This window comes from Carassius gibelio, chromosome A5 (assembly GCF_023724105.1).
Source record: "Carassius gibelio isolate Cgi1373 ecotype wild population from Czech Republic chromosome A5, carGib1.2-hapl.c, whole genome shotgun sequence".
Classification (NCBI taxonomy): domain Eukaryota; kingdom Metazoa; phylum Chordata; class Actinopteri; order Cypriniformes; family Cyprinidae; genus Carassius; species Carassius gibelio.
This window is the reverse complement of record NC_068375.1, coordinates 27,139,552-27,164,725: the sequence shown is the minus strand read 5'-3', so window position 1 is coordinate 27,164,725 and position 25,174 is coordinate 27,139,552. Positions and strand designations below refer to the sequence as shown.

Sequence of the window (25,174 nt, the reverse complement as noted above, 5' to 3'; positions counted from 1 at the left end):
AGTGCTCCGTGTGCTCTTTTATGACGTACCTTTCATTACACAATCTGTTGGAATAACACCCCATTCATAATTGCACCTAAGGAGTTATGTCAGCTTCTTGGCTTCTTGAAATGCTGCGGCCTGCCTGGTCTTGATGTTTGATTTGTTGTAAATGGCAATGATCTCAATAACATAGTATTATTTTCCCTGAAAGTGTGGCTTTACCTTTACAGCCACAAACAGATTCTATGGCTTTTTCAATATTTTTAAGTACCATACTTGATTGTGTTCATGCTAGATTTACTTTCCCTCAAGTACATTTCAATAAGTAAAACTAATACAACATGTTTGAACTTGTACACTGATGAACAACGGCATTGTGCAGTGGAATATCCTTTTCCTCCTTGATTTGGGCTGTAACAATGACAGCAGTATCGTCTGAGTGCTGATGTCAAGAGCAACTGCAACCAGGAACGTTTAACACAATAGAACAATATCAAACATGAGCCCCAACTACTGATTAAATCACATAAGTGAGTTTACATATGGGGCAAATTAAAAAATGAAAATGGCAATTGCTATATAAAAGGGAAAATAAATTAAACTAAATTTTAGATGTCAAATCATCAATTGCATTTAACAGGGTTGTTGCATTGTCAGTGCATGTGAAACATAATTTTTTTATATATATTTTGTGAACCCTTCAATAATGAAATGCGTAGTGTGGTGTTTATTTTCGCCATTTAATAAATGTATAAAAAATTGTCTGAATCTACCTTCCATGAGTAACAGAAGTCAGCTATGAAATTAATTCACATCAGTTGTAATTATATAATCTGTTGATGGTGTTGTATTTTGCTTTTTGAACATAATCTATCATTTGCAAAGTCAATTTTCCTCCATTCATTCTTCCATTTATTTTTTTCTTTCTCTCCGACTAGAAGTTGTTTAACAAATACAAAGGTTTTCATTGCATCGGATTCGATGTGTTACAAAAAGTGGCCTAACTTGATCTTAGTTTCTTTCCATTTTCAGTTATGCAAGTAGTAGCAGGCAAATTTCGGTGTGTCTAACTAAAGTCACACACAAAATTATATTTCTGAATATTTGATGAAGTTTCAGGGGGACATCTGTTTTATGACCCTTTGAACCAAAACTCATGATTTGTGGCTTTCTTGTTGTTTTGGACAACAGGTGGACACTGGCAAAATCACCTTCAGATAGAGACATGGTCATAGACTGAATGTGGCAGAGAGAGAAAAATAGGAGCGTACAGTGTTACAATGTTCATCTTGGGTTAAGCTCAGTCAATAATGGCCTACTTGTTCAATAACTGGCTATGTTCCCAAGAGACACATTATATTTGCAGTAAATAAAACAGCCTCCAGAATCTCAAAGGAAATCTTGTCTGGCTGGTGGTGAATCAAAGTTGCTGAGGCATTGCAATTCTAAATATGAAGTGCTGTCCACATCTAAAAGACTAATGGTACTTGCTAGTGGTTTTTGAGAAATCTGCTGCATAAATCAAATCAGTTCAATATCAAAATGGAGTATCTTCAGCAGAAGAGAAATTAGTAATGCTATTTGGACTCATGTTTATACTGTACATTATGTGATAAATGTTATGAAGAGCAAGCACTCTGCATCTCAGATGCTGTTATATCATATTTAAACAAACTCTATATCTGGAGAACATTTTGCTTATATCTTTTTTTTTCTTCTGGTTCTGTCTGATAAATATGATTTCACCACTGCTGGATCTTTTCGACTTGACTAAGAGGCTTTGGCAGACAAGAGAAGTGAACTGATCAAGGTGTTTAAAAAAAAAAAAGGCATTATTTGAAATAGCAGTCACTGGAACAAGAACCATGCTGAAACACTTTACAATTATTCTCTTCGGATTGGTCATTACATAACTGATGACGGTGGAGCTCTCCATTAGAAGACTGATCAGCGTGGAACAAATTCTTTTCAGGCCTCTTTACTCAAAACACATTTGAAATGTCATTAGCAATGAAGACATAAATGTGCTGTAAGCTGTTTTTTTGGAATACCACACGTAAAAAGTCCCTACCTGGCAGGCGATCATCTTGAGAAATTCTAAGACAATCCCAGGCTCAGCAAAAAAATAAAAGTCATCAGAGCAGCCTGCGCTCTTTCAGTGCAGGAACAGTCCCTTGCATATTTAGCATTTTGGAAGTTTTGTTGAAATGACCAAAGTTGCAGAAATGAGTAAATTGTCTTAAAATCACAACTAGAAAACAACTTATAATAATTTAAACTTAAATACTTAAAATAAATCATAATAAACATGACCATGAAAAAGGTTTTTTATTTATTTATATATATCAACCAACAGCGCTTAGGTCCATTAGGTAAACCAATCTGAAAAGTAGCTGCCATGTATAACACAAGAATGGGTTTATACAGAAAGGCCATGTGTAACTCAACAGTAAGAATACAGGAAAAATATTTGAAGTCATTAGAATGTAAGGACAATTTGTAGTGAAAGAAAGTATATGTTATGCTCTTGTTCAGAACTTGAATGATGTTTAGACAGAAGTATGCTATGCTGATGACACTCAACTCTACCTCTCATTCCAACCAGATGACCCGACGGTAGTTGCTCGCATTTCAGCCTGTCTGAGTGACATTTCTAGCTGGATGAATGACCATCACCTTCAGTTTAACCTTGCTAAGACATAACTACTGGTGGTTCCAGCTAACCCATCGTTTCATCACAACTTCTCTATAAAGCTGGGCTCGTCAACCATAAACCCTTCCAGGACAGCCAGAAACCTAGGAGTTGTGATGGATCATCAGTTAAGCTTCACAGACCATACTGCTACAACGACCCGGTCTTGCAGATTTGCCCTATACAATATTAGGAAGATTAGACCCTTCCTGTCGGAGCAAGCCATCCAACTTCTTGTCCAAGCTCTGGTTCTCTCCAGACTGGACTATTGTAATGCTCTCCTGGCGGGCCTTCCTGCATGTACTGTCAAGCCTCTGCAACTGATCCAGAATGCAGCAGCGAGGGTTGTCTTCAATGAGCCAAAAACAGCTCACGTGACACCTCTCCTCATCAGGTTACACTGGCCGCTCGCATCAAATTCAAGGTACTGATGCTTGCCTACAAGACGACCACTGGCACGGCACCAACATACCTAAACTCACTAGTTCAATCTTATGTGCCCTCCAGAAGTTTGCGCTCTACAAGTGAACGACGCCTTGTGGTGCCATCCCAAAGAGTCTTTACTCATTTTCAAGAAACATCTAAAGACTCATCTTTTTTGCAAGCACTTAACCAACTAATATTAGCACTTACTGTTTCTTTTCTTGTCTATCATATTCTTATATAAACAAATAAAAATAAAAAAAGTTTTGGCACAAGACATGCCCTTAGATGTATGCTCGGTAGAACCATCAATGTCTTTCACAGTAAATGAAAGTGATGCTAGTTCATGAGCATGTTGCCTGAAGTACTGATGTGGCCAACAGTAGTTGGAAACGAAAAACTGGTCAATGTCTGTGTCACGGACATCATTATAAAATAGATTCTGGACCAGGTTTTGACATTTTAAAGGCACAATATGTAAGTTGTCACCACTAGGGGATGCATTTTCAAAACAATAACACTATATGATGAAGCTTGATGACTTATGAAATAGAGTGAAATGATGGGCGATGTTGTTTTCACCATCCAGAGATGTATGGAATCCACAAATCATGTTCACAGATGATGTAATGAATTCATTTTTATTATGTGTATGTTTGAGGTTCACACTTTTTAATGTCATCCTAATAAATTAGCTGCAAGGAATTATGTATTTAATGCTACATTAGTCTGATACTGAAATGCGACTATTTGTCCAATAATTTGGTGGGTTAATGCTGCACATTTTTACACTGCCTTGATTTTTGGATATTTTATCACAAAAATGGTACATATTGTCCCTCAGTCATGATGAATAATTACCCTTCATTTTTTGAACGTTATCTGACTTGACCCATTTTTAGGGCTTTCCATAACCACCCCTCCAGGGTTGATGTGGGTCATGCATCCGGAGGACGCCAAATCACAAGCAGGTGCTTGGACTCTGCAAATACTGTGCTATGTCATAACAACTTCATCTAGAATGCCAAGGCAAAATTAAAAGCCTTTCATTGTTTCTTTTAGCATGTGTTTGTGTACGTGGTTGCCAAGAATTTCCTTATTATCGTCCTTACACACACCAGTTTTTTTTTTTTTTGAGATTGAAACCCTTGGTATAATGTCAAGTGGGATGTTAATTACAGTGCAAAAACTTTTTCAGCAGTTAATAAACATGGTCATTCTCATACACATGTATATATAGGAACCTAGGGACTCATTTATAAAATGTTGCAGAGAAATAAAAATAAAATCATTATTGTACATGTGTGCTGGAATATTGTATGGGAAGTGCACAAGCCCGAATGAGTATTTAGCTACAGTATAAGAATGGAAGCAATGAATTTACGCAAACTTGGGAGTGTTAGGCTGTAACCATTTACTGTAAAACTTGATGTACGTAATGTTTTTACAAAACATCATTCAATAAATCTGAATTGGCACAGAAACGGATGATAAAAACCACTGAAGAGATACAAAACGACTAATACATTTGTCTTTAAGAAAATAAACACAAACATACAGTTTAAACCATGTGTTGAATAGCACTTCAAAAATATTTTTAGTTTCAAGCTACATTTGAAGTCTACCAGCATTCTGTCTACAAAACATTATGAATTCATATCAATGCATGTTTCTGCCAATTAAAATACAATACAGATCCAATATCCAAAAGGCACAAGATACGACTAAAACTATAGGATTTAAAAAAAGAATATAGAGTATATATCAATAAGACATGGTCACAAAAGCAAACACCAAGAGGCTCAAGTCAAAAAACTACTAACGCTCACATTGTTATTACAAATGTACAAATTGACACTTTTTAAGGTAACGGTCATCGATACAGAATCTGAAAAAAAAAAAGCATTATGACTACTGAAATATCTTTCTTTCTTTCTGCTCAAACAACTGAACACCAAAGATTGAATACTATACAAAATGGTAGTTTCACATATCTGAAACAACATCCAACAAACGAATCAACCCATGCTATATTCTTTTTTTTTTACCCATATTTCATTTTGCACAGAAAACATGCAGGTGGCACAAAGAGCAATCTGGGACAGACATCCAATATTGTCTTCTGGATAAATGCGTCACTACAAGCTCTCAGACCATGAAGTAATTGAGTTTGAGCTACAGCCGGCGGTCACAAAAATGGAGAGAGTGAGATAAGCGGGAGACTGTCTCGAGGGAAATGACATCAGCGAACGATATTGCAATCTAGTTTATGTAACAAAATGCGATTTCTTTTGCTGTTTGAACATTAACAATTCATATGAACATTTTATCAAAGAGAACATACTTTAGGGTATTCCCTCGACTAGCCCCCTTCCTCTATTTCATTACCTTCAGTCATTCAGCTCATTGTCCACTGCAGTATAAAACGTTTATACTTTGGACCGCGTGAATCATCTAAAACAATATTGCACAACACTAATTAAAACTTTTTGTTCCTTACAAAATCATATTGGAATGGAGCAGCTTGGAGACTGACTGATTGCCAGGTGCAATATCACACGAAGGAAACGAAGATATGTGATCATTACAACCACCAAACGAAACAAATGCTACATATTCCAAAGTTTCAATCAAGGCTCATGCCATAGTCACAAGGCGTTCATAAACTTTGTTTGGGAGACTATTAGGCACATACAACTATGGCATCAAGTAATGGAGAAAATTCCATAGTATAATTCCAACAGCAATAAAATGGGAAAGGTTATGGAAATATTACCTTCCTTCCACTCTATTAAAATGTGACCCATGTGACATTTCTTCCATATGTCACGATCAAAAAAAGAATGTTAAACTTAAAGAATACACATACAGATCTTTAGATCAAATTGACTAGTGGTTCGGAGAGCTGGGCAAGAGGCACAGTTTACAAAAATTTAGCAGCATTACACATACAGCAGAAATGAGGGCTAGGAAAACCGTGCTACTCTTCACATATACACATATTCAAAACAACACGCTAAAGCACATCAGATTAGTCAGTCACAAGGGTTTCATGGTTGTTTTGTGCCACTCGGATTCAGTGTGTTTTGTTTCTGCTCTGAACACACATGGAAGTAGTAACACAGTCTTTCACATTTTAGGAATGGTCCTCAGAGGATTGAAGCTTCCAAGTCTTGTTTGAAATAGGAGAAAAGGAAGTCGCATAATAAATGGAGACCATCATTCATGATTGAACAAAAAAAACATTATACAATTTCATTATTTTCAACAAACTCCCACAAAGTGGCTAAAAAACAACAATTATGTAATAAAAATAATAATAAAAAAACATTAGTCACAGATATTAATGGGTTACTAATAAAAAGAAAAAGTTTTAATTTTCTTTTTTTAAATTTAGAACTATGATCATCTTGTAGAGAGATTTGTATGTAAATCCAAATCAAATGTGACACTACAACAATTTGAAAGTAACCCCCACAAATTAAAAGACATTACATTTTTTCATAATGAAACACCAAGTTTTTAAGCTGTTAAATCATACACTCTCAGAAAAAAGAAAAATCTTGAAGTTGTCACTGGGGTGTTGCCTTTTCAAAAGGTACTAAAATGACTCGTTTGGGTGCCAATTAGAGATGCACCGATTTCAATTTACTTGGCCGATTCCATTTTTTTGTAAGTGTGACCTGCCGATTCTGGTTTTCTTTCAAATAACTATAATTGGCATCGTATAAAAACTAAAATCAATACAAATGTATAATAAAAAATAATTAAACATTAAAGTTTGCCCCAATCTTGACTAAGTTACAGATGTTCTCTCACTTAAACAACTATGAAGATACTGTGATCTCTGACTGGAAAAGAGGTAGAAATTAGTTGCTGTATATCAGTGGTTCCCAACCACATAAAAAAAAAAAAAAAAAAAAAGATATATGTAAATTATGTAGTGGGAACCACTGCTGTATATAACAAAACATATGTAATTTCCCACTGTTTAGAAATGGGTATTTTTTCCCTAACCTTATTAAATGTATGTCTCATATTTCACATCAAATTCTTAAATTGTGTCAATAGGGTATATGTTGAACGTCACTGGACCAAACCCAGAAAACAGTTCTCAATGTTTCCACTTGTCAGAGAACGTGTTAACAACTGTAATAAATAATAACAATAACTATGGACTTTTAAGATATTCCGGTAAAGTAGTCAGCTGTTTTTTATTGTTGACTTATGTCAGACTATATATATATGTATTTTATATAAATGTTAGTGAAAATAATAAAAATAATAAACTTTTAGATATAATTCCGCATATGTGATGGAGATTGGCTATGATAATCTTTGGTATCTACTTTGAAGGCATCTTTAGTAAAACCGCTTCATATTTAACGAAGCATATGCAAAATGCTTGAACCGGAAGCCGCGACACCAGGTTAACAGAATACAGAATTCTGTTGCGCATAACCCCTATTTATTCAGTTAGAATAATAAGGAACTGTAGAACTGTTACCATTCAAATGAAATCAGTGCCAACAAACTCTATCCTTCCACTGCAGAAGAAACAGAAGCTGCATCTGAAGTGGCATTAGATGTTTTATAAGGCTGAGGTGCTATACATGCATTTACACCGCAAAATTACAAATGCATAACTAATGTCATGAGATTAACGTTTAAAAAAATTTTTTTTTGAACATACAAATACGAAATGTTGGGGAAAAAAGCAAGGATACTTTTAAATATGAAGCCAAACCACCAGTAGTTAGCAGCAAAAGCCTGTTTTAATGAGTGGGTCATTTAATCATTCATTCAACCTATTTGTTCAAATGGCTGATTCATTCATAAACGAGGCAACTGACTGCATTTAAAAATGGGTTACTGAATCTTTGACTCACTCTATTCATTAAAAAATGGATTCATTTGGTAATGAAATACTGCTGAGTTGCTTTGGAGACACAACAGCTCTGACGTGGCTTTGATTGGAATTATTTTAAGCAGAGAAATTGAGCAAAACCATTAAGACAATAATGTGACTAAAAAGTCACTTAATTTTAACTTGTTAATTGGACTTCTATGGTATAAAATCAGTGTCACATTGCAATCTTTTTGATATTTGAGGGAACATCTTGGTCGTGTAATGTTGCTTATCTTCTACAGCAGTATGCTTCTCTATTGTTCTTTGAGTTACTGTTGCACTCTCTCTCTCTCTCTCTCTCTCACTCAGACAGGCTGTGCAAGCCTCATCTATCAAGTCATCAATACATTATCAGTCTCCATTTACACTGAATGCAATAAAATCACAATCATTCTTGTGTGAACATTTTTGATGGCCAAGTTTCCCTGGTTATTTTTGTTATTTACGTTTTAATCAGGCTTCTTGTCCATTCAGACAAATTGATCTGGAGCCATCACCCCAAAGATCCAGCTTTTATCGGGTTTAACTCCAGAGCATCGTATTGCGGTGGGACAGGGCAGAGGAGAGCTACATTAAACATGTTTAAAAGCATATTTATTTATACAGCATATTTTATAACTTTATATTTCACATGTGCTTACATTTTTTGTAAGATTAATTCAACTTTATGAAAGAAATGCTGTTTTTAGTAAAGATATTTACTAACTCTTGCATGTGGAGATCCCGCACAGTTTTGGAGTTCAAGCACCATTTTGGAGGTCTATCTACTTGGCTTGTCCCAGACAAGCGTATTAAGACCTGTGGTTACCCCCCAGTTTACTGACCAGCCAGCCACCGGTCCAGACTGAATACGGAAAATGGGCTAATTCCAATCCCGGGCCCGTTAATCAGTGCTTTTTAGGTATCAATACTTTCAAGATATTAATCTTTACAGGTAAATAAAGTACAAAGGTGTACCTTTTTCAAAGGTACTGCCCCAATGGCAGCTTTTGTACCCTTTTTTTTCTGAGAGTATAATAGGCTATCAACAACAGAAGTATTCTGTGTGCAACAGGACATTGACTGTTATTATACATGTTTACAGGTATGGAACGTTTTCACTCAATTGTAATTGACACTAGACTTTTCTTCTTTTTTCCTCCACCTCTTTCCTTCTCTCCCTCGTCTTCCTCTGGGTCTTGCAGAGAGGTCACAGCAGCAGTGGACTTCGGATGATCCACTTGTGAGGCCTCTCCTCCGAGCCCTGACCTGGGGTTCGGGGTTTGGGAAGGAGGTGCAGAAGTGTGGCTGTCATAGTTCATGGTAGAGGAAACTTGAGAGATAACTGGTGTTTGGACTGAGGAAGAGGAGGAAGAAGCTTCAAAGGTCTGCTCACTCATCTCGAAGTGTCCCAGCCCCTCTTCCTCTTGCATGTGACTCAGGTAGTCTGGGAGGAGGAACTCACTAGGGCAACAAAGGGAGAGATGGGCCAATGTTCAGAAAATCATATCTGCCACCAATGCTAACTCAACATAAGGTAAAACTGACCAGTTATAGAAACTTAATTTATTTCTAAGCACCATAATCTCAAACATTTTCATGAAAAATACTTGCTTAATGGGCCTAAAACACAAAAGTAATCGCTTTCAGTCTCCTCTGTGAAGCCACAATCTGAGGATGTCAAACCACTCAGACACAAGTTCAAAAAGTTTTTTTTTTTTTTTTTTTATGATTCATCAAAGACTGTGTTCAAAGTTTGGTATATAAGTCTAAGAATCTTTGGATCAACATTCTTTCTTTCTTTTTTTTTGTTTTTACGGACAGCCAGTCCTAGCATGTTCAAGTCTAACAATAAATTTTGGCAAAATGTCCTCTGGCAAAACAGCCCTACTATCTAAACGAAAGTCAAAATTGAAGCTTCGAAACTAGATTGAGGATTGTGGCTTGGCAGAAAAAGTGATATAGCAAGCAATCATAATTCAAACACTGATAGCTTAATCCATGAATAGGATTTAGATACTAATGACATCATTTCCTATTTTTTCATAGCAAGATGTTGCACTCTTGATGCTGATTTCCAAATAAAAAGTTCTTAGCAGAAATTTTAAAGCAATTTTTTTTATATGTGAGACATCTAAATAACCAAGTCATTTCCTGTCTTAAAATTACACTTAAAAATGAAGTTCCTGAAGGTAAAGACCTTCAAATGGCTGTAATGCTGGCTGTTTCTTGCAATTATAACATATGAAACTTTATCAGCGTACACTACACGACCACTCCCTTTCTTAATAAGCACATACCAGAGCCAAACTATTGCCTCAGCAATGGAACCTGCATAGACGCTTTTTATTTGTGCCTGACAAAGATGAATGGAACATAGATCCTAAGAGAGAGGGCTTAAATCAAATAAACGGTTGGATGAAATAAGGGAGTCTACGTGAAGCAGGAGCTCAATGAATAAAAGCACCTGACTCCCTTCCCTCTGCTTTAATGAAGGGCTACCGTCATGAAGATTACCTCAGAAGAATGTCTCTTAGAGTCTCCTCAGAACCATAGACAAATGATTCCACTGAGCTTTTTTAAGAACTTCACATCAAAAAACCTATTCAGCAGAAATTAGCTGATGTAGGATTGATTTCCCTGCTCACTCCAAATGTTTACATCTCAGGGTTTCTTTTCCTAGTACACCATCCAACTCTCACTACTTCCAGAATGGAATCAAAGCCATGATTATTCCATTTCGAAAATACTTGTTTTCAAACAGGAACGTTGCTTAGTTGGTTTTCTCTGGAGAACACATCTAGGTGGAATACACGTGCCATTTTGAGAATAGAATAAAAGGAAACCTGAAGGGTGTGTGCCCATGTGTTAAAGCTAGTCAGAAACAGATAAACATTGTACTTGTCACAATACTAATCAGGAGAGTCAATAGAGGAGATGCTTTGATTTCCTGAAAGCTCTATTCATCCAATAACGCTCTGCCAAATGCAGCACAATGCAACTGGGTGTTACCCTGGACTGCGGTAAACCTCTTAAAACTAAGCAGGAAAGACATTTCATCTGAGGCATGCATTTTGTCAATCACACCTCAACGAGGAAAACCGGTCATCTTCAGCTGTCTTTGAAAATACACAATGTTTAGCCAGGAACACTTTACAAAAAGGTTCAATCAGTTGACATTAATGCATTAGGTATCAATTGATTAATCCAGGTTAACTACTGGTACACTCCCGTTCAAACGATTGAGGCCAGTAAGATTTTATTAAAGAAAATAATACTTATATGCGGCAAGGGTGCATTAAATTGATCAAAAGTCACAGGAAAGACTTTTTGTGTCGTTAAAAACTATTCATCAAAGAATCCTGAAAAAAATGCACGATTTTCACAAAAATAGTAAGCAGCACTTCTTCATCTTCTTCTTTTTTCAACTTTGACAATAATAAATCTGACCTGAGCAGCAAATCAGAATAACGGAATGATTTCTGAAGGATCATGTGACACTGACAACTAACTCAGCTTAGCCCTGGCAGGAATATATTCATTTAAAAATATAAATAGATCTTTTAAATGATAGTAATATTTCAAGATATTACTGTTTTTACTGTGTTTTTGATCGAATAAATGCAGCCTTTATATGGGATTTAAATCCTGCCATGATTCAAAACTGAAAATACAGTTCTGAAAGGTTGAAACTAAGTGTTCGAAAACTCAAAATCTTACAAAAAAAAGTTTTGCAAGTTCGAAAAATAAGATTTGAAAAACAAAAAAAAGCCTGGAGGGAGGGCCTTCTGCTCTTGGCCAATGCTTTGCTGTCTGCTGACGTACAGTCCAATCACAAGTCGTATTTACCTGAAAGGTGGGATTGACCGACTGCTCCGCCAATGACAAAAGCGCACAGGATACGCAAACAGAGGATGCGATTTCTGGCCACAAGACGGTCCCGGATGGCTTGCGGTCTGGTTCTAAAATAAGGTTACCAACTTGTCGCTGGAATTCACCATACAATTGCCAGCAGCCACTGAGTTTACCACTGATAGTCCGGCGGTGCATCAGTATACACACTTTCCTCACCTGGCGACTCACTTTCCTCACGCATTCCTCATGCATCCAAAATAATATTTAGATATTATATTTAAATATTCAGAAAGGTGTACAGTGTATGTTTTACTTTTATTAAAATATTTCAGTAAAATTATAAATAATTGCCTATTACAAATTTATGAATGCATGGTTAACTTTTCTGTAATCACTATAGGCTATATGTATTGAGACATTTTAAAATCTATATTTTGTAAAAATAATAAAAAAGAAACCTGAATTATAATCTGTATTTTCATATATTATATAAGTAGTATATATATATATATATATATATATATATATATATATATATATATATATATATATTAGTGCTGTCAAAATTAGCGCGTTAACGCATTCGATTAATTTGAAATATTTAACGCGTTAAAAAAAAATAACGCAATTAACGCGGTTGCAGTTTTTTTTATTTCCAGTTGTGGCCTATGTGTGTTCAACGTGCTAAGAAATATGGATAAGACCAAGGAAGGACTTTTAGACGGAAAGTTTCAGTATAAAACTCTGCCGGATTACTCTTCAGTCTGCCACAAGAAACATTACTCTTCATTTAGTCTGCCACAAGAAACAGCAACATTAAAATCATGAACTCAAATGTCATTGTTTAAATAAAAATAAAAAAAAAACAATGACTGTAACAGTGTGTAAATCAGACCTCTCTGTAACGCTAACGTTAATAAGCTTAAACAAAAATAACGAAATGATTGTGTAGCGGAGTATTTTTTGAACACATTGCCGCGAACTGTCAATCACTCCTGTGCGCGTGCATCACTGTCCTCCTCGCAGCTGCAGCAACTTGCGCTCTCTCTCTTCATCAAGCTTTAAAACAAAAAGGGGACAAAAAGATCATATTGTCTTTGTGCCTAGGCTATAGATTAATTAGATAAATGAATATCTAAATTTGTGCCTTGCCGTCTACGGTATTTTTTTAGAACTTAGAAAAAACATGCTGCAGCCAATGAACAGCCGGCGGGGGCTGCAGGACGACTCAACCTCCGCAGACAGTTTTTAATGTTTATCAGACAATAAATACTCAAGATTTTGCTTTAGTATAACTCACAACAAGTTTCACACACCTTCTCCGGCCACGTTGAGTTGTTGACACTTAACAGTGGGAAAAGCGACACATGCGCTATTCACTTGTATAACTTAAGGGTGAATGGATAATGTAGTTTCTGCTCTGGGTGGGATGAATTAGGAAGCTTGCATTGTGAAGGGCGCTCTGAAAATCGGCAGTGCAGGTAAAAGATTAAAACCTCTATTAAAACAGATGTCCAAATGAGCATACCGGTACGCTACAAGCACGTTCTGGGCGCACGGAGAGGTGGCGGTACGCTCAAGAGCTATATTTGGAAGTGGCGGTACTGAGTACCGGTGCGTACTGGCCCACTTAAAGCACTGGCAATGACTATACTTTGGAATTTTTTTGCAGTCCACTTAGAATTCAACATGGAAATCATTTTTGTTTTTTATTGGCATTGATTGTTTTGAAATTCAAATGGTACTTACATGCCTGTGTTTTTATTTCTGTAATAAATATGGCTTTCAAGCCAACAGTTAATTTGGAGGATATTGATGGTTTATTGCAGGTATGTTGTTTACATGAGAAAATCTGTGTTACAAGTTAAACAAAAATTCCAATAAACAATCATATTTTGAATTTAAATAGTTTCTTTGTCTTGAGTTTACATCAATTATTTACATTTTACATTTAAATATCCAAAAAGTTTCAGTCTTTTAATTGCGATTAAAAAATTGTGCGATTAATTAGTTAATTTTTTTTAATCGATTGACAGCACTAATATATATATATATATATATATATATATATATATATATATATATATATATATATTAGGGGTGTAACGATACGCGTATTCGTATTGAACCGTTCGGTACGACGCTTTCGGTTCGGTACGCGGTACGCATTACGTATACCGAACGGTTCGTTGGAGTAATTAATTATATTTGAAAAAAAAAAAAAAAAGAGAGAGAGAGAGAGAGAGAAATATAATGATATGCGTTCAACAAGGTAGCCCAATAACCCAAACAACGTAACAGGCAAAGCCCCTGACACTCCCGAAGAAGAAAAAAACACCATCTTATATGTTTATGTTAGGCTACTCATCAGGCGCTCGCTCACTCAGTACGCGCTGCAGGCTCGTTGCAAAATAGCCAATGCGTTGAACAGACTAGAAATGAGAAGATCCTCCAATAACCAACAGGTCTGGTTCACATATCGTGCCTAAAAACGCATGGAAAACGCTAAGCGCGTCTTTCTCCTTCTTTCCAAAGCGCTCGGGCAGAAGCGCTCATGAGGCGTCTGTCTTTGCTAAGCAACAATGACGTGCTCTCTCCATGAGACACGGAAATTTCAGCGAAGGATAAATGGATTTGCAGCTCTAAAAATCGCTTGCAGTAGCTCTGCTACTAAATTTATTTCAAAATTGCAATCCATATACAACTATGATCAGCTGTTCCTTCATCTTGGCTGAGCTCTCAACGTTGTTACGGGAAAGGATGAAGCTGATTGGTTGGTTCTTGTCACATGACCCGCGGTGCGCTTGCGGCATTCTGAAAAGTTGAGATGTTTTTGCATTTTGCTGTATCTAAAACGTATCGAACCGAACCGAACCGAACCGTGACATCAGTGTATCGTATCGAACCGAACCGTGAAATTTGTGAACCGTTACACCCCTAATATATATATATATATATATATATATATATATATATTGTAGGCGTGTCCCGGGAACCGATCAGCGTCACCCTGGCAACAGAGGAGATCCACCTGCACACAATCACCCAGCTGAAACCGCTCAGAGGACGACTACAAAAGCTGCACCCGAGAAGACACGGGTGAGAAAGCTCTCCAGCAGAAAGCCAGCTAATGGTGTGTCTCTTATCTCTCCAGAAAGCGAGTGACCGACCAGCCCGCCACCTGAGCACCGGACACCGATTCCCCTTGCACTCAGCCGGCCGGCGAACAGGATCACGCAGCAACGAGGACGAGCACCGGACACCCCTGGCACCTTTACAAACACAACCACCAATAAATACACCCTCCGGGGCTTTAAACTTTCACCACAGCCTGCCGTATGATTCTTCAGCCCGCGACTATATATATATACAGCTTAAAACAGATCTTTTCCAAATGTATTTGACCCTCTAACTCTAACACTCACTGTTCTTAAAAAAAGAAAGAATAATATTAAGCTTTCTAATCTTTTGTATTCTATTGGTTTTCTTTTATTATTAACAAAGGCAAAAAAAGACCTCTAACACTAGCTTGCTCTGTAATTTTTATATTATATCTGTTATCTGTATTTCTTTATTATATTATTTAAAAGCTTTTGTTACGTGTAAGCTAACTGAGACTTGTTATAGAACTTGTATATTTGTTGTTTTTTATTGCTTCCATTGTCCTCATACACTGTTTGTGACGGATTGAGAGAGTATGCTTACATTTTGAGTCACCGACAAAAACACGTCCTAAGAGTCCAAAAGCATTCACTTCGCAATGAAGCTTGCAGAATTAATAAATACATTTAGAATGTCCTTATAATTTAAGCCATGAAAAAAAAATGTTTTACATTTTTATATTCATTGAACATTAATCAAGTGAGCCAGTGATTCAACAGTCCATTCAAATGGACTCTTTTGTTTCCTTTCTAATAGAATCAGCCGTTTTGAACGAAAAGTTTGATTTGATCGATTCAATAAATACTTAAACCATGATTTTGCTGTCACCTACTGGCGGTTTTATTGTCATCATTATTTTTCAATGACAGACCTAAACCATACAAGGTGCCAGTACTACCAGCATCCCCCCCCACCACCCCGAAAAAGAAACTGAGTTGAGGAAAGTGTGTAGGCCTATACTGATGCACCGCCGGACTATCAGTGGTAAACTCAGTGGCTGCTGGTAATTGTATGGTGAATTCCAGCGACAAGTCGGTAACCTTTTTTTAAATTTTAGGACCGTTTATTTTGCGTATCCTGCGCGCTTTTGTCATTGGCGGAGCAGTCGGTCAATCCCACCTTTCAGGTAAATACGACTTGTGATTGGACTGTACGTCAGCAGACAGCAAAGCATTGGCCAAGAGCAGAAGGCCCTCCCTCCAGGCTTTTTTTTTTTTAGTTACGAGGTTGCGAAGCTTCAATTTCGCTCAGTCTGAGTTTCAGAGTTTCAGAGCAGAGCTGCGTGACAACACTGCCACAAATCACGTGAGTCGCAAACTCACAACTGTGTGAGCGTATCTCCGCAAAGTTGGTGTTGTGAACTCGGCTCTGAAAAAATAGTCTGCATAGGAGTGCAAATGTAATGTAATGTAATAAGTTTCGCCCTTTCGAACCTCTGTTTTCAGAGTTTCAAAACTTTTTTTCACCTATTTGCACACCAGTTTTCAGATCAGTATTTACAGAGTTTCAAATCTTGAAAACAAACTATACACTGGGAGAACAGTGACAAATTCGAAACCCTGAAAAAATTATTGCACAACACCATTAAAAAGAGTGATGCACTTCTGAAGAAGGAAAACTCAAAAACAAAATTATGTTTGAAGAGATATAATTTTTTTTACCACTTTGCAAGCCTGCAAAGCTCTGTTTTCAGAGTTTCAATTTTTTTTTTCACACATTCGCACACCAGTTTTCAGATCACCATTTACAAGGTTTCAAACCTGGAAAACAATCTAATACAGTGGGAGAACACTGACAAATTTGAAACTCTGAAAAATTCTTTGCGCAACATCGTAAAAAAATGTTGCAGTTCTGAAGAAGGAAATCTCAAAAACAACATAATGTTTGCAGAGATATATATTATTTTTTTTTACATTTTGCAAGCTTGCAAATCTTATTTTTCGAACTTGCGAAACTTTTTTTTGTAAGATTTTGAGTTTTTGAACACTTAGTTTCAACCTTTCAGAACTGTATTTTCAGTTTTGAATCATGGCAGGATTTAAATCCCATACCTTTATGAGCATGAGAGATATAAAATCTTCGACCTTACTTTTGAACGCAAGTTTATTTGTGAAATTAACATTAATCAATATTAATACATGCCACAAAAGTATTGTTTATTGTAAGGTCATGACACCTAATGCATTAACTAATGTTAGTGAATTAAACCTTATTGTAATTTTACTTAATTCACATCTTTTTCAATAGTTAGATCAAATCTACCCCCAAATCAAAAAACGCTTCTGCTACCTCAACATGGGATGAACGGCCGACCGAACAAAACTAAATTTGTACTTCTACATATTTTCTGAGAATGTTCAGCTCCTCCTCACCTGGTCTGGAAGTAGTTTGCTAGTTCTGATGCCTCATGGTTGAGACTCCTCAGGTGTACGATTAAATTGCCGGAGTTGGTAAACATGGCGCCGCACGTTTTGCACTCGTAAATCCGAGGCTTGCGGATGATGTGGCGAGACACCCTCATGTGATGCTTATATTCACCGAAGGAAGTGAAAGTGGCGCTACAGATCTGGCACCGGAAACAGCGTTTACCTTCGTGCTTCAGCCGGTGCATCTTCAGGGAGTAAGCCCGCGTAAACTTTTTCCCGCAGCGGTCACACTGGAATGGCTTAATACCTGTAGAAGAAAGATGCCGAAGATTACAGTCTACTGTTTCGTAAAAATAATGGGTAAATCATAATGAAGTTGAGTGAGACTGAAAGGATGGAACAAAAATGTGTCTTTGTTTTAGTAGGTTGTGCTAACTGAAATACACACACAAAAAGAAATGACAAAATAACTAAACACATCATTCGACGCATACAAATAAGCCAGGATGTTTTATTATGAAGGTTCAATCTAGCAGTATATGTCATGTTATTCACATAAGCCACAACTAAACCAACTGCATGCATTCACTTTCACCAGTCCATAACTAATCGCTGTAAAGAGGAGTTCTGTTTGGACATTCAACAGCAAACAAAACGGCACTTCTGTATAAACTAACAAGTAGATTAGGGTGAATCATGACGCACTCTTCTTCAAACAAAAAGTTTGTGTAATACGGGGCCGGATACTGAGCGTTTTCATGTTCTTGTGTAAAAGCTTAAGTCAGCTGTCCTAAAAGATTTTAATAATAAAGATTCAGTAGTTGAAGTATTAGCTATATGCTCATAGATATAATTAATCCACAGAGGTCTGCAAACACTACATGACCTAACAAGATTATAGTGACTATAATATAGTGCTTTTATTGTTAAGTAGGCAGGGCAGTGTGACCAAAAATATATACGATTTCACTTTGAGAAGTACTTTTTCATAAACTGTACAATAGTAATTTCTTCAAGTTAAATGTAACTTTTATTTTGATGGGTTGTTGTGAAGATTAAGTTTCAGTGTGTAGTTGACAGTGGATTTTCTCAAATTAAATGATGAAAACTAAGCTTGTGAAGTGACTCAGAACAACTCTGATGGAGATGAAGTTCATGTGATCATGTCTTTATATATTAAGACGGCAGATGCTGAAATTAGTGATATTAGTGGCATGCACTGATTTGCTGTTGTGTTTATTTCTGCTGTATGACAGATTAATCTATAGACTAAAAATGTCCAGAGCTTATTATAATCGAGGTCAATTTTATAGTAGGCTAATCTCAATATGATACTGTTTATTGCCCAGCCCTACTTGAATCCCCTTAAAAAAAAAAAAAAAGGTAAAAAAAGTTCTAGATTTATCCACATGCAATGCCTCTGTCAATGTCGAGTCCTGTAAAAGCAGAGATTCTCTCACCAGAGTGGATGAGCATGTGCTGCTTGAGATTCTGTATTCGAGTGAAGCGGACGCCACATGTAGGGCACTGGAAGGGCCGTTCAGGACTGTTGAGTCCTGGGCGAGTGGAGGGGCTAATGTACAGGTGGTATGGGTACTGGATATTCTCCAGTCTGGAGACACAGCGACAGGAAAAGAGGAAAAGTGACTAATTAGATGAGCCAACTGCACACAGAGTCGCAGTACTCATTAATGAGGAGAAATATAGTGCTTTTCAACAAAATTAAATAAAAGTTAACCAAAAAAAAAAAAAAAAAGAAAGTTATATTATCTACACAAAAGGAAAATAGGACAAAAAGAGAATAGGACAAAAAGAGAATAATAGGCAACCAGGGCAAGCGTGCCTCTGGAAAAGTAATCTTAAAGTGTAATACTTTTACACAATAAACGGTTTTACTGTATTTTTGATATGCTGAGAATAATTAAAAGTCTGTACAATGAGAAAAACAAAAGCATTTTTGTTCAATAGCTCAGACACGTCGTTAAATATAAACTCCAGCAATGCATTTCTAATAGTTTGATCTTTTGGAACGGTGTCCACAGTTTTTGAAGATTGGAACCATTATTCTACATCTAGGTCCCATCAGGCAACAGTATTGCTCTGGTGACTGATGAACAGACCTGTTTGTTTAGCATGTTAAGGAGTGTGTAGAGGAAAACTGTGACGTCACGAATGGGATGAAAATTGAAATACATTTTTATTGTAAAGTAACAGTAACATCCTACATAGGTAGCAAAATATATCTAACATACAGTATAGCGCATCTAGGATTTTTTTTTATTTTATATTTCATGACCACTTTAAATTAATATAGGTACATTTGGGTGGGGATATGTCAAATGGTTAAGTAAACTAGTCTTCAAATTGCCTACTGAGTATTTAACTTGTATTCATGCTACGAATACTTTTCCTTTGTCTACAAAGCTTTAAGGCTAACATACAGCAAATTTAGTCAGGCAAATCAAGTTGTCATATAAAAGCAGACTTCACTGCTCAGACGGAAAGCAGTGTCTTTTTTATCCCATTTGTTTTGCATCATACCATTTCCCTTCTCTTCCAGTATTAAAAAAGGCACATTCAGGTCCAAGAAGTTTCCAGAAGGTCTGCCAACTAACTTCTCTGGCCTCTTGGCAAGAAATCCTCATCTTAATAGCCACTGCAATATCCCAGAAGCCTTTACTGCTTATAAACAAGTATGTACTTGAGGACAGACAATGATGAGAAGACTAAAAAATTATGTCCCTCCTCAGAGGGGCCCTTTAGTTCAATCATAAAAGTGAGACGATGCAAAAGGATATGTGTAAAAATAACACAGACACCCAAAGGGCCCTTACCTCTCATCCTCCTCCATGTGACCAGTAGTGTTCGGAGTGCCCTGCATGGATTGGAGACCTTCTGTCACCCCCTCATCCAGGGAGCCTGAAAAAAGAGCAGAACATTTTTTTTAACCCCTTTTCCAATTAAACAGTGTCAGTGTGATACATATGATGTAAATATGTTAAGTCAACATAAGACTGATCCAGTAAAAGGGTAACAGCAATAATGTCTGATAATCTACTGACTCACTTAAGACAAAGACACTTGGGTCAATGACATTTATTTACAATAAAAGAAGTGTAACATGCGTTTTAAACTTGATTTCTAAAACACTTTTCCCAGTTCTTGTAAATGTACGCCTTGTATTCTGGTTGATTTCATATGGTTTGGAAGAACTTTTAGACCATTTTCAGGAAAGTTTCAGTTTAATGACTTAAATGTAATGTGCAAAATTCAAGAGAAAATAAAACTCATATGTATGTGTACACATCATAATTGCAAAAGGGTTTTGAAATAAACACTTCTATGCAAAATTTTAGGGCTAAATTTTAGATTTTTCTTTGTTTTGAAAGAAGATTCTTGCTCACAAAGGCTGCATTCATATGAAAAAAAAAAACAAATAAAAAAACGTAAACCGATTATTGTTAAACAATTTCACACTAATTACAATAACTGTTTCCTGTTTTGTTATTTATTACGGTGATGGCAAAGCTGAATTTTCAGAATCCCTTCATAAAATATTCTAATATGCTGATTTGGAGAAAGAAATCTCTCTTATCAGTTATTTTTATCAAAGTTGAAAACAGCTGCTGATATTTTAGTTTTATTCAATGAACAGAAAGTTCAAAAGATCAACATTTATTTGAAAAAGAAAACTTTTGTAACATAATAAATGTCATTACTGTCACTTTTTTTTATTTAATGAATTTTATTTGCTAAATTACTTGTTTTAATTTTGTAATTACTGACTTTGTATTTTGTTGATTTCATTTTATTTTTTATTTTATTTCTATGAATTATTAATTCATAAATGCCATTCCGTTTTTGGGAGTCACACCTCATGATATTTTACCAAATAACCAAAATATCTAAATACATTTTGGGTCTCACTATTAGGTAAGTGTGCAAGACTAAAGAGTCTTACCAATGGATGAGGACTGAGGGCTGATGAGTAGATCCTCTTGGGTGTGTTCATTGCCAGGAACTGTCTGCTGGTCACTCAGAGAACTGTGTGGAGCACTGACTGGTTGAGAAGCTTCTTCATGCACTTCTTCATCACTCAGCCTCTCCACCTTCACCTGCACATCCTCTTCTTCCTCCTCCTCCACCCCAGTCACGCCCAGGCCGCGTGGGCCCTCGCAGGCCAGATACTCCACCAAAGCCCGTCCACTAGAGTCCTGCACAGACGCTCCGGATGGTTCCAGGAGACTTTCGGGTAGTTTTGACTTATCTGGTGCAAACCGCCGGTCCACACCAAAGGGGTATGTCCAGGAGAAGGTCAGAGATGGTTCCAGAGCCTGCGCTGAACTCTCTGGGAAGGAGGAAGAGGATGGAGAGGGGTTGGGGACTTGTGGAGAGGTTGAGGATGCTGGTTGCGGGCTCGCAAAGCCTTTACGCTTGCGTCTAGACTCACGGCACACAGGGATGGGCCGCTCTGGTACACTGCACTCAGATGAGACCGGAGATGGTGAGAGGGCATCTACAGGAGCGAGGGTGCAGCTCGCATGGCCTTCAGGGGTCTCTTGGGGCCTGTGTAAAACTGGAGGCTGGGTGCTACCAGGACCTCCTGCTCCCCACAGGATACTGGACTTCATGAACTCAGAGCAAGTGTTGGCCACCGCAAACATCTGCATGTAGCTAGCTGCTGCTAGTACGTCAATGATATTCTCCGTACTAATGGACAGGGTGGATGTGTAAGCGTATTCCAGAAGAGGAGCGAAACCAGCGACCGTCACATGTTGGAGATCCAGCACATGTTTGTTATCTTCGCCTACAATTACAGTGTCTTCTTCAGCCAGCTTCCCAGACAGCTTTGCTCGAAGGAAGTCACTACAGCAGGCTAGCACTACCTTGTGGGCCGAGAACATCTGGCCCTGTACTCGGATAGTGACGTCACAGAAGTGGCCCTCACTGCGTAGGGTGTTGAGCTTGTCCAAAAGCTCCTGGCTGTGACTGGGGGAGTTGTGAGTGAAGGTTTTTACACCCATCCTTCACAGTGGGACGAGGAATCTGGTCTGCCTGGAAAGAATAACAAGATACATAAGTCCAACAAAATGGCTAATAAAAAGCAAGATTGCAGAAATATTCATAATCAACTAACACTAAAATGAAAGGGATCGTTCACCCATAAACTTAAAATTCTGTCAACGTTTACTCAACATAATGTCATAAAGTTTCAAACCTGTATGATTTCCTTTCTTCTATGGCACATGAAAGTAGATATGAGAGCGAGTAAACAGTGACAAAAAAAAAAAATCATTTTAACCATCCCTTTAACAATCAATTAATAGGTTAACCCTTAAACATTTGTATTGCACAAACATGAGAGCTCATGTTTCTTGCAAAAAAAAATTCTAATTTCTTGCACAAATTGCCTGCTAGTGTTGTCCAAATTACTAGGACTTGGGCGGCTGCTTTAAAATGCTCCCGTATTTGTGTGAGTGTCTGTGAAGAGCGTCAAAGCTTTCAATTTACAATGTGTTTTTGCAGCGACTACTGAAATGTAGGTACAATGACAACACTACGCTGAACTGTTTCATTTTATTTATTATTTGAAGGCCAAGTGCCACTAATGTTAAAGGGTTAAAATAAAGGTGTTCATGTTAAAGTATTGTTGTTCTTTTATTACTGTAGTATCAATTTGGGTAGAGAGTATCGTGTACTTTTGGTGGTATCTAGGGCTGCCTAGAGGTATCAGTACCGACTAAAAGATATTTGGTACTGTGACATCATAATTGCCTTCTTTAAAACTGTAATTTTGTAACACTCCCAAGCCCAAATAAACTCCCTAAAATAACATAAGGCAAAAATTGGTGTTTTAGTGCTTAGATCCAGCTGATAGCTAACAGAGGTACAGCAGATATGTCTAAATTATACGGAAGTCCAAATGAGTCCAGCTGGATTTAAAGAGAAACAGATCATCTTTGGTCCCTGACTCACTGTTTAACATTTACAACTGCTGTCCCTAATGAAAAAGGAGATTAAGTAATCTAAGAAAAAGCTAAAAAAAAAAAAAAAAGGTAAATAAATAAAAAACATTTACAAAAAATGTTTGAAAGATACATCAGAATCAGTTCTTAGAACAGTAAGCTGCATTCCACAGTCACAGAGACTTTACAACAATTTTGGTAGCAATTAAAGAGCTATAAAATAGCCATTAAAGCCTCTTTGCCACTGCAGATTTGTGATGTATTGCTCCAGCAGCAACCTCTACGACATGGCTGAAATATTGATAAAAGCACTAGCAACAGTTTGTCAATGCTCTAAGTCAAGGCTAGTAATTTTTTTTTTTTTTTTTTTTTTTTTTTGAGGATATGTTTATAAAATGTACCTTTTAAGGATATTAAAGTTAACACACTGACTTATTAACAGTAATTAAATTTAATTTGTTTAATTTTAAGGTATATCCCACATCTGACGTTATTCAAAAAATTTACAAATATATATATATAATTTCAGTCAACAAAGAAAGTTATAGAACCCCATTTCTGCCACATTAATAATAATAACAAAATTATGACATTGGTATATCAACTACAATAAGATAATTTTATTTGTATTTTCTTGAGTTAACTAATATGAAAATGGCAGGTTCAAAATATATAATGATTTAATATTTATCCGTGAATTACGCATCTAAAATATCTTAGAAAGAAAACTTCATAGGAAGCGCATCAAAAATACCATACCATCAAATATAAATAAATAAATAAATAATCCATACATACATAACTACAGGAGGGGATAATGACATTGTATTGATGGCTGTCAAATTCATCCTCAGAGGAAGTTAGAGGGGCGTGGCTTTACACACGAGTTGCTTTTGTTTATGTTTATGTATGAGTAACGATAGTCGTAGCCGTAACATTGTAACGTTAATTCTCAATAGTTTTTATCCAGCTCACATATCAAAAGTTTAGATTCATGCTTTTTTTTAATACACACCTGAATTTCTCATCACCAAAAACTGCGTATTTGTACAGGTTGGATGTGGCCTGCTATTGTAAACTAGACGACGATGTATAAAACAGAGAGTTAATTATTAAATAGAGAGTTAACGATTAATACATGAAAACCCGGTGATATCACAAGGTGATATTACCAGAAACTTGTGCATAAAATATACTCAAGAATATTAACATGCATTACTGTTTTCAGAGTCCAAAAACAAGGTCCAGCTAACATGCAAGCATTCATTCATTGGCTAACACGCTAATCTCTGACGATGACTAAAACAGTGTCAACACAGTGCACCAAACATTACTTTTGTTGGATACATATATATATATATATATATATCTGTGCAGCTCACCGGTAACAAAGAATGAACGAATCCGTCGTAATGTAAGACAACTACAAGCGCATGAATGTGATCCAGCAGCGAGCTAACTGGATGCTAGCATTCTGACACTTGCACAGAAGTACTGTCGCTTCTTGACAGCATAGTCACATCCCGATAAATCACGAAGTCGAGTGCCCCCGTTTGTATTAAAAGGCAAAATCATAAATAAATAAAATCAAGTGTGTTCAAATTCGCATTCTGTATATCGCGTCTTACAGGTTTGAGGTTGATGTTTACATATTGTATCCCAGAATGCTTTTCACGGGGCTTGTGCGACTGACCTTTCATTTTTGCTTAACACTTCAAAAGCGCTCTTATGACGCAATAACACAAAATAAAAGCATGATTTTCATTTTTGTAGACCATTTATAGGGTATCAAAGAGTTTTGTGTCAGACTGCAGGTTACTGGTTCTAGAAAGCTCTTTTG

General features: G+C 36.7%; 1 protein-coding gene across 2 annotated transcripts; it reads right to left on the bottom strand.

Annotated features, from left to right (window-relative positions):
- Nucleotides 1-4,494: 4,494 nt before the first annotated feature.
- Nucleotides 4,495-25,034, bottom strand: LOC128008490 (zinc finger and BTB domain-containing protein 44-like). 2 transcript variants are annotated; one of them, XM_052592882.1, is made up of 6 exons: nt 24,717-25,033; nt 21,330-22,423; nt 20,203-20,287; nt 18,829-18,980; nt 17,375-17,675; nt 4,495-9,449 (listed from the first exon to the last, which is right to left on the bottom strand). In XM_052592882.1, exons 2-6 carry the CDS (start codon nt 22,390-22,392, stop codon nt 9,104-9,106), a joined length of 1,947 nt encoding a protein of 648 aa, XP_052448842.1. In that variant the 5' UTR covers nt 22,393-22,423; nt 24,717-25,033; the 3' UTR covers nt 4,495-9,103. The 2 variants fall into 2 exon arrangements, with proteins under 2 accessions (XP_052448842.1, XP_052448843.1); XM_052592883.1 differs by having other exon boundaries at nt 9,272-9,449; nt 17,592-17,675; nt 24,717-25,034.
- Nucleotides 25,035-25,174: the final 140 nt, after the last annotated feature.

Coding starts and splice junctions, on each gene's coding strand:
- LOC128008490 (XM_052592882.1), bottom strand. CDS start 22,392: ATGGGTGTAAAAACCTTCACTCACAACTCCCCCAGTCACAGCCAGGAG. Junction 18,981..20,202: donor CACATGGAGGAGGATGAGAG/GTAAGGGCCCTT, acceptor CTGTGTCTCCAG/ACTGGAGAATATCCAGTACC. Junction 17,676..18,828: donor GCACATGCTCATCCACTCTG/GTGAGAGAATCT, acceptor TTTCTTCTACAG/GTATTAAGCCATTCCAGTGT.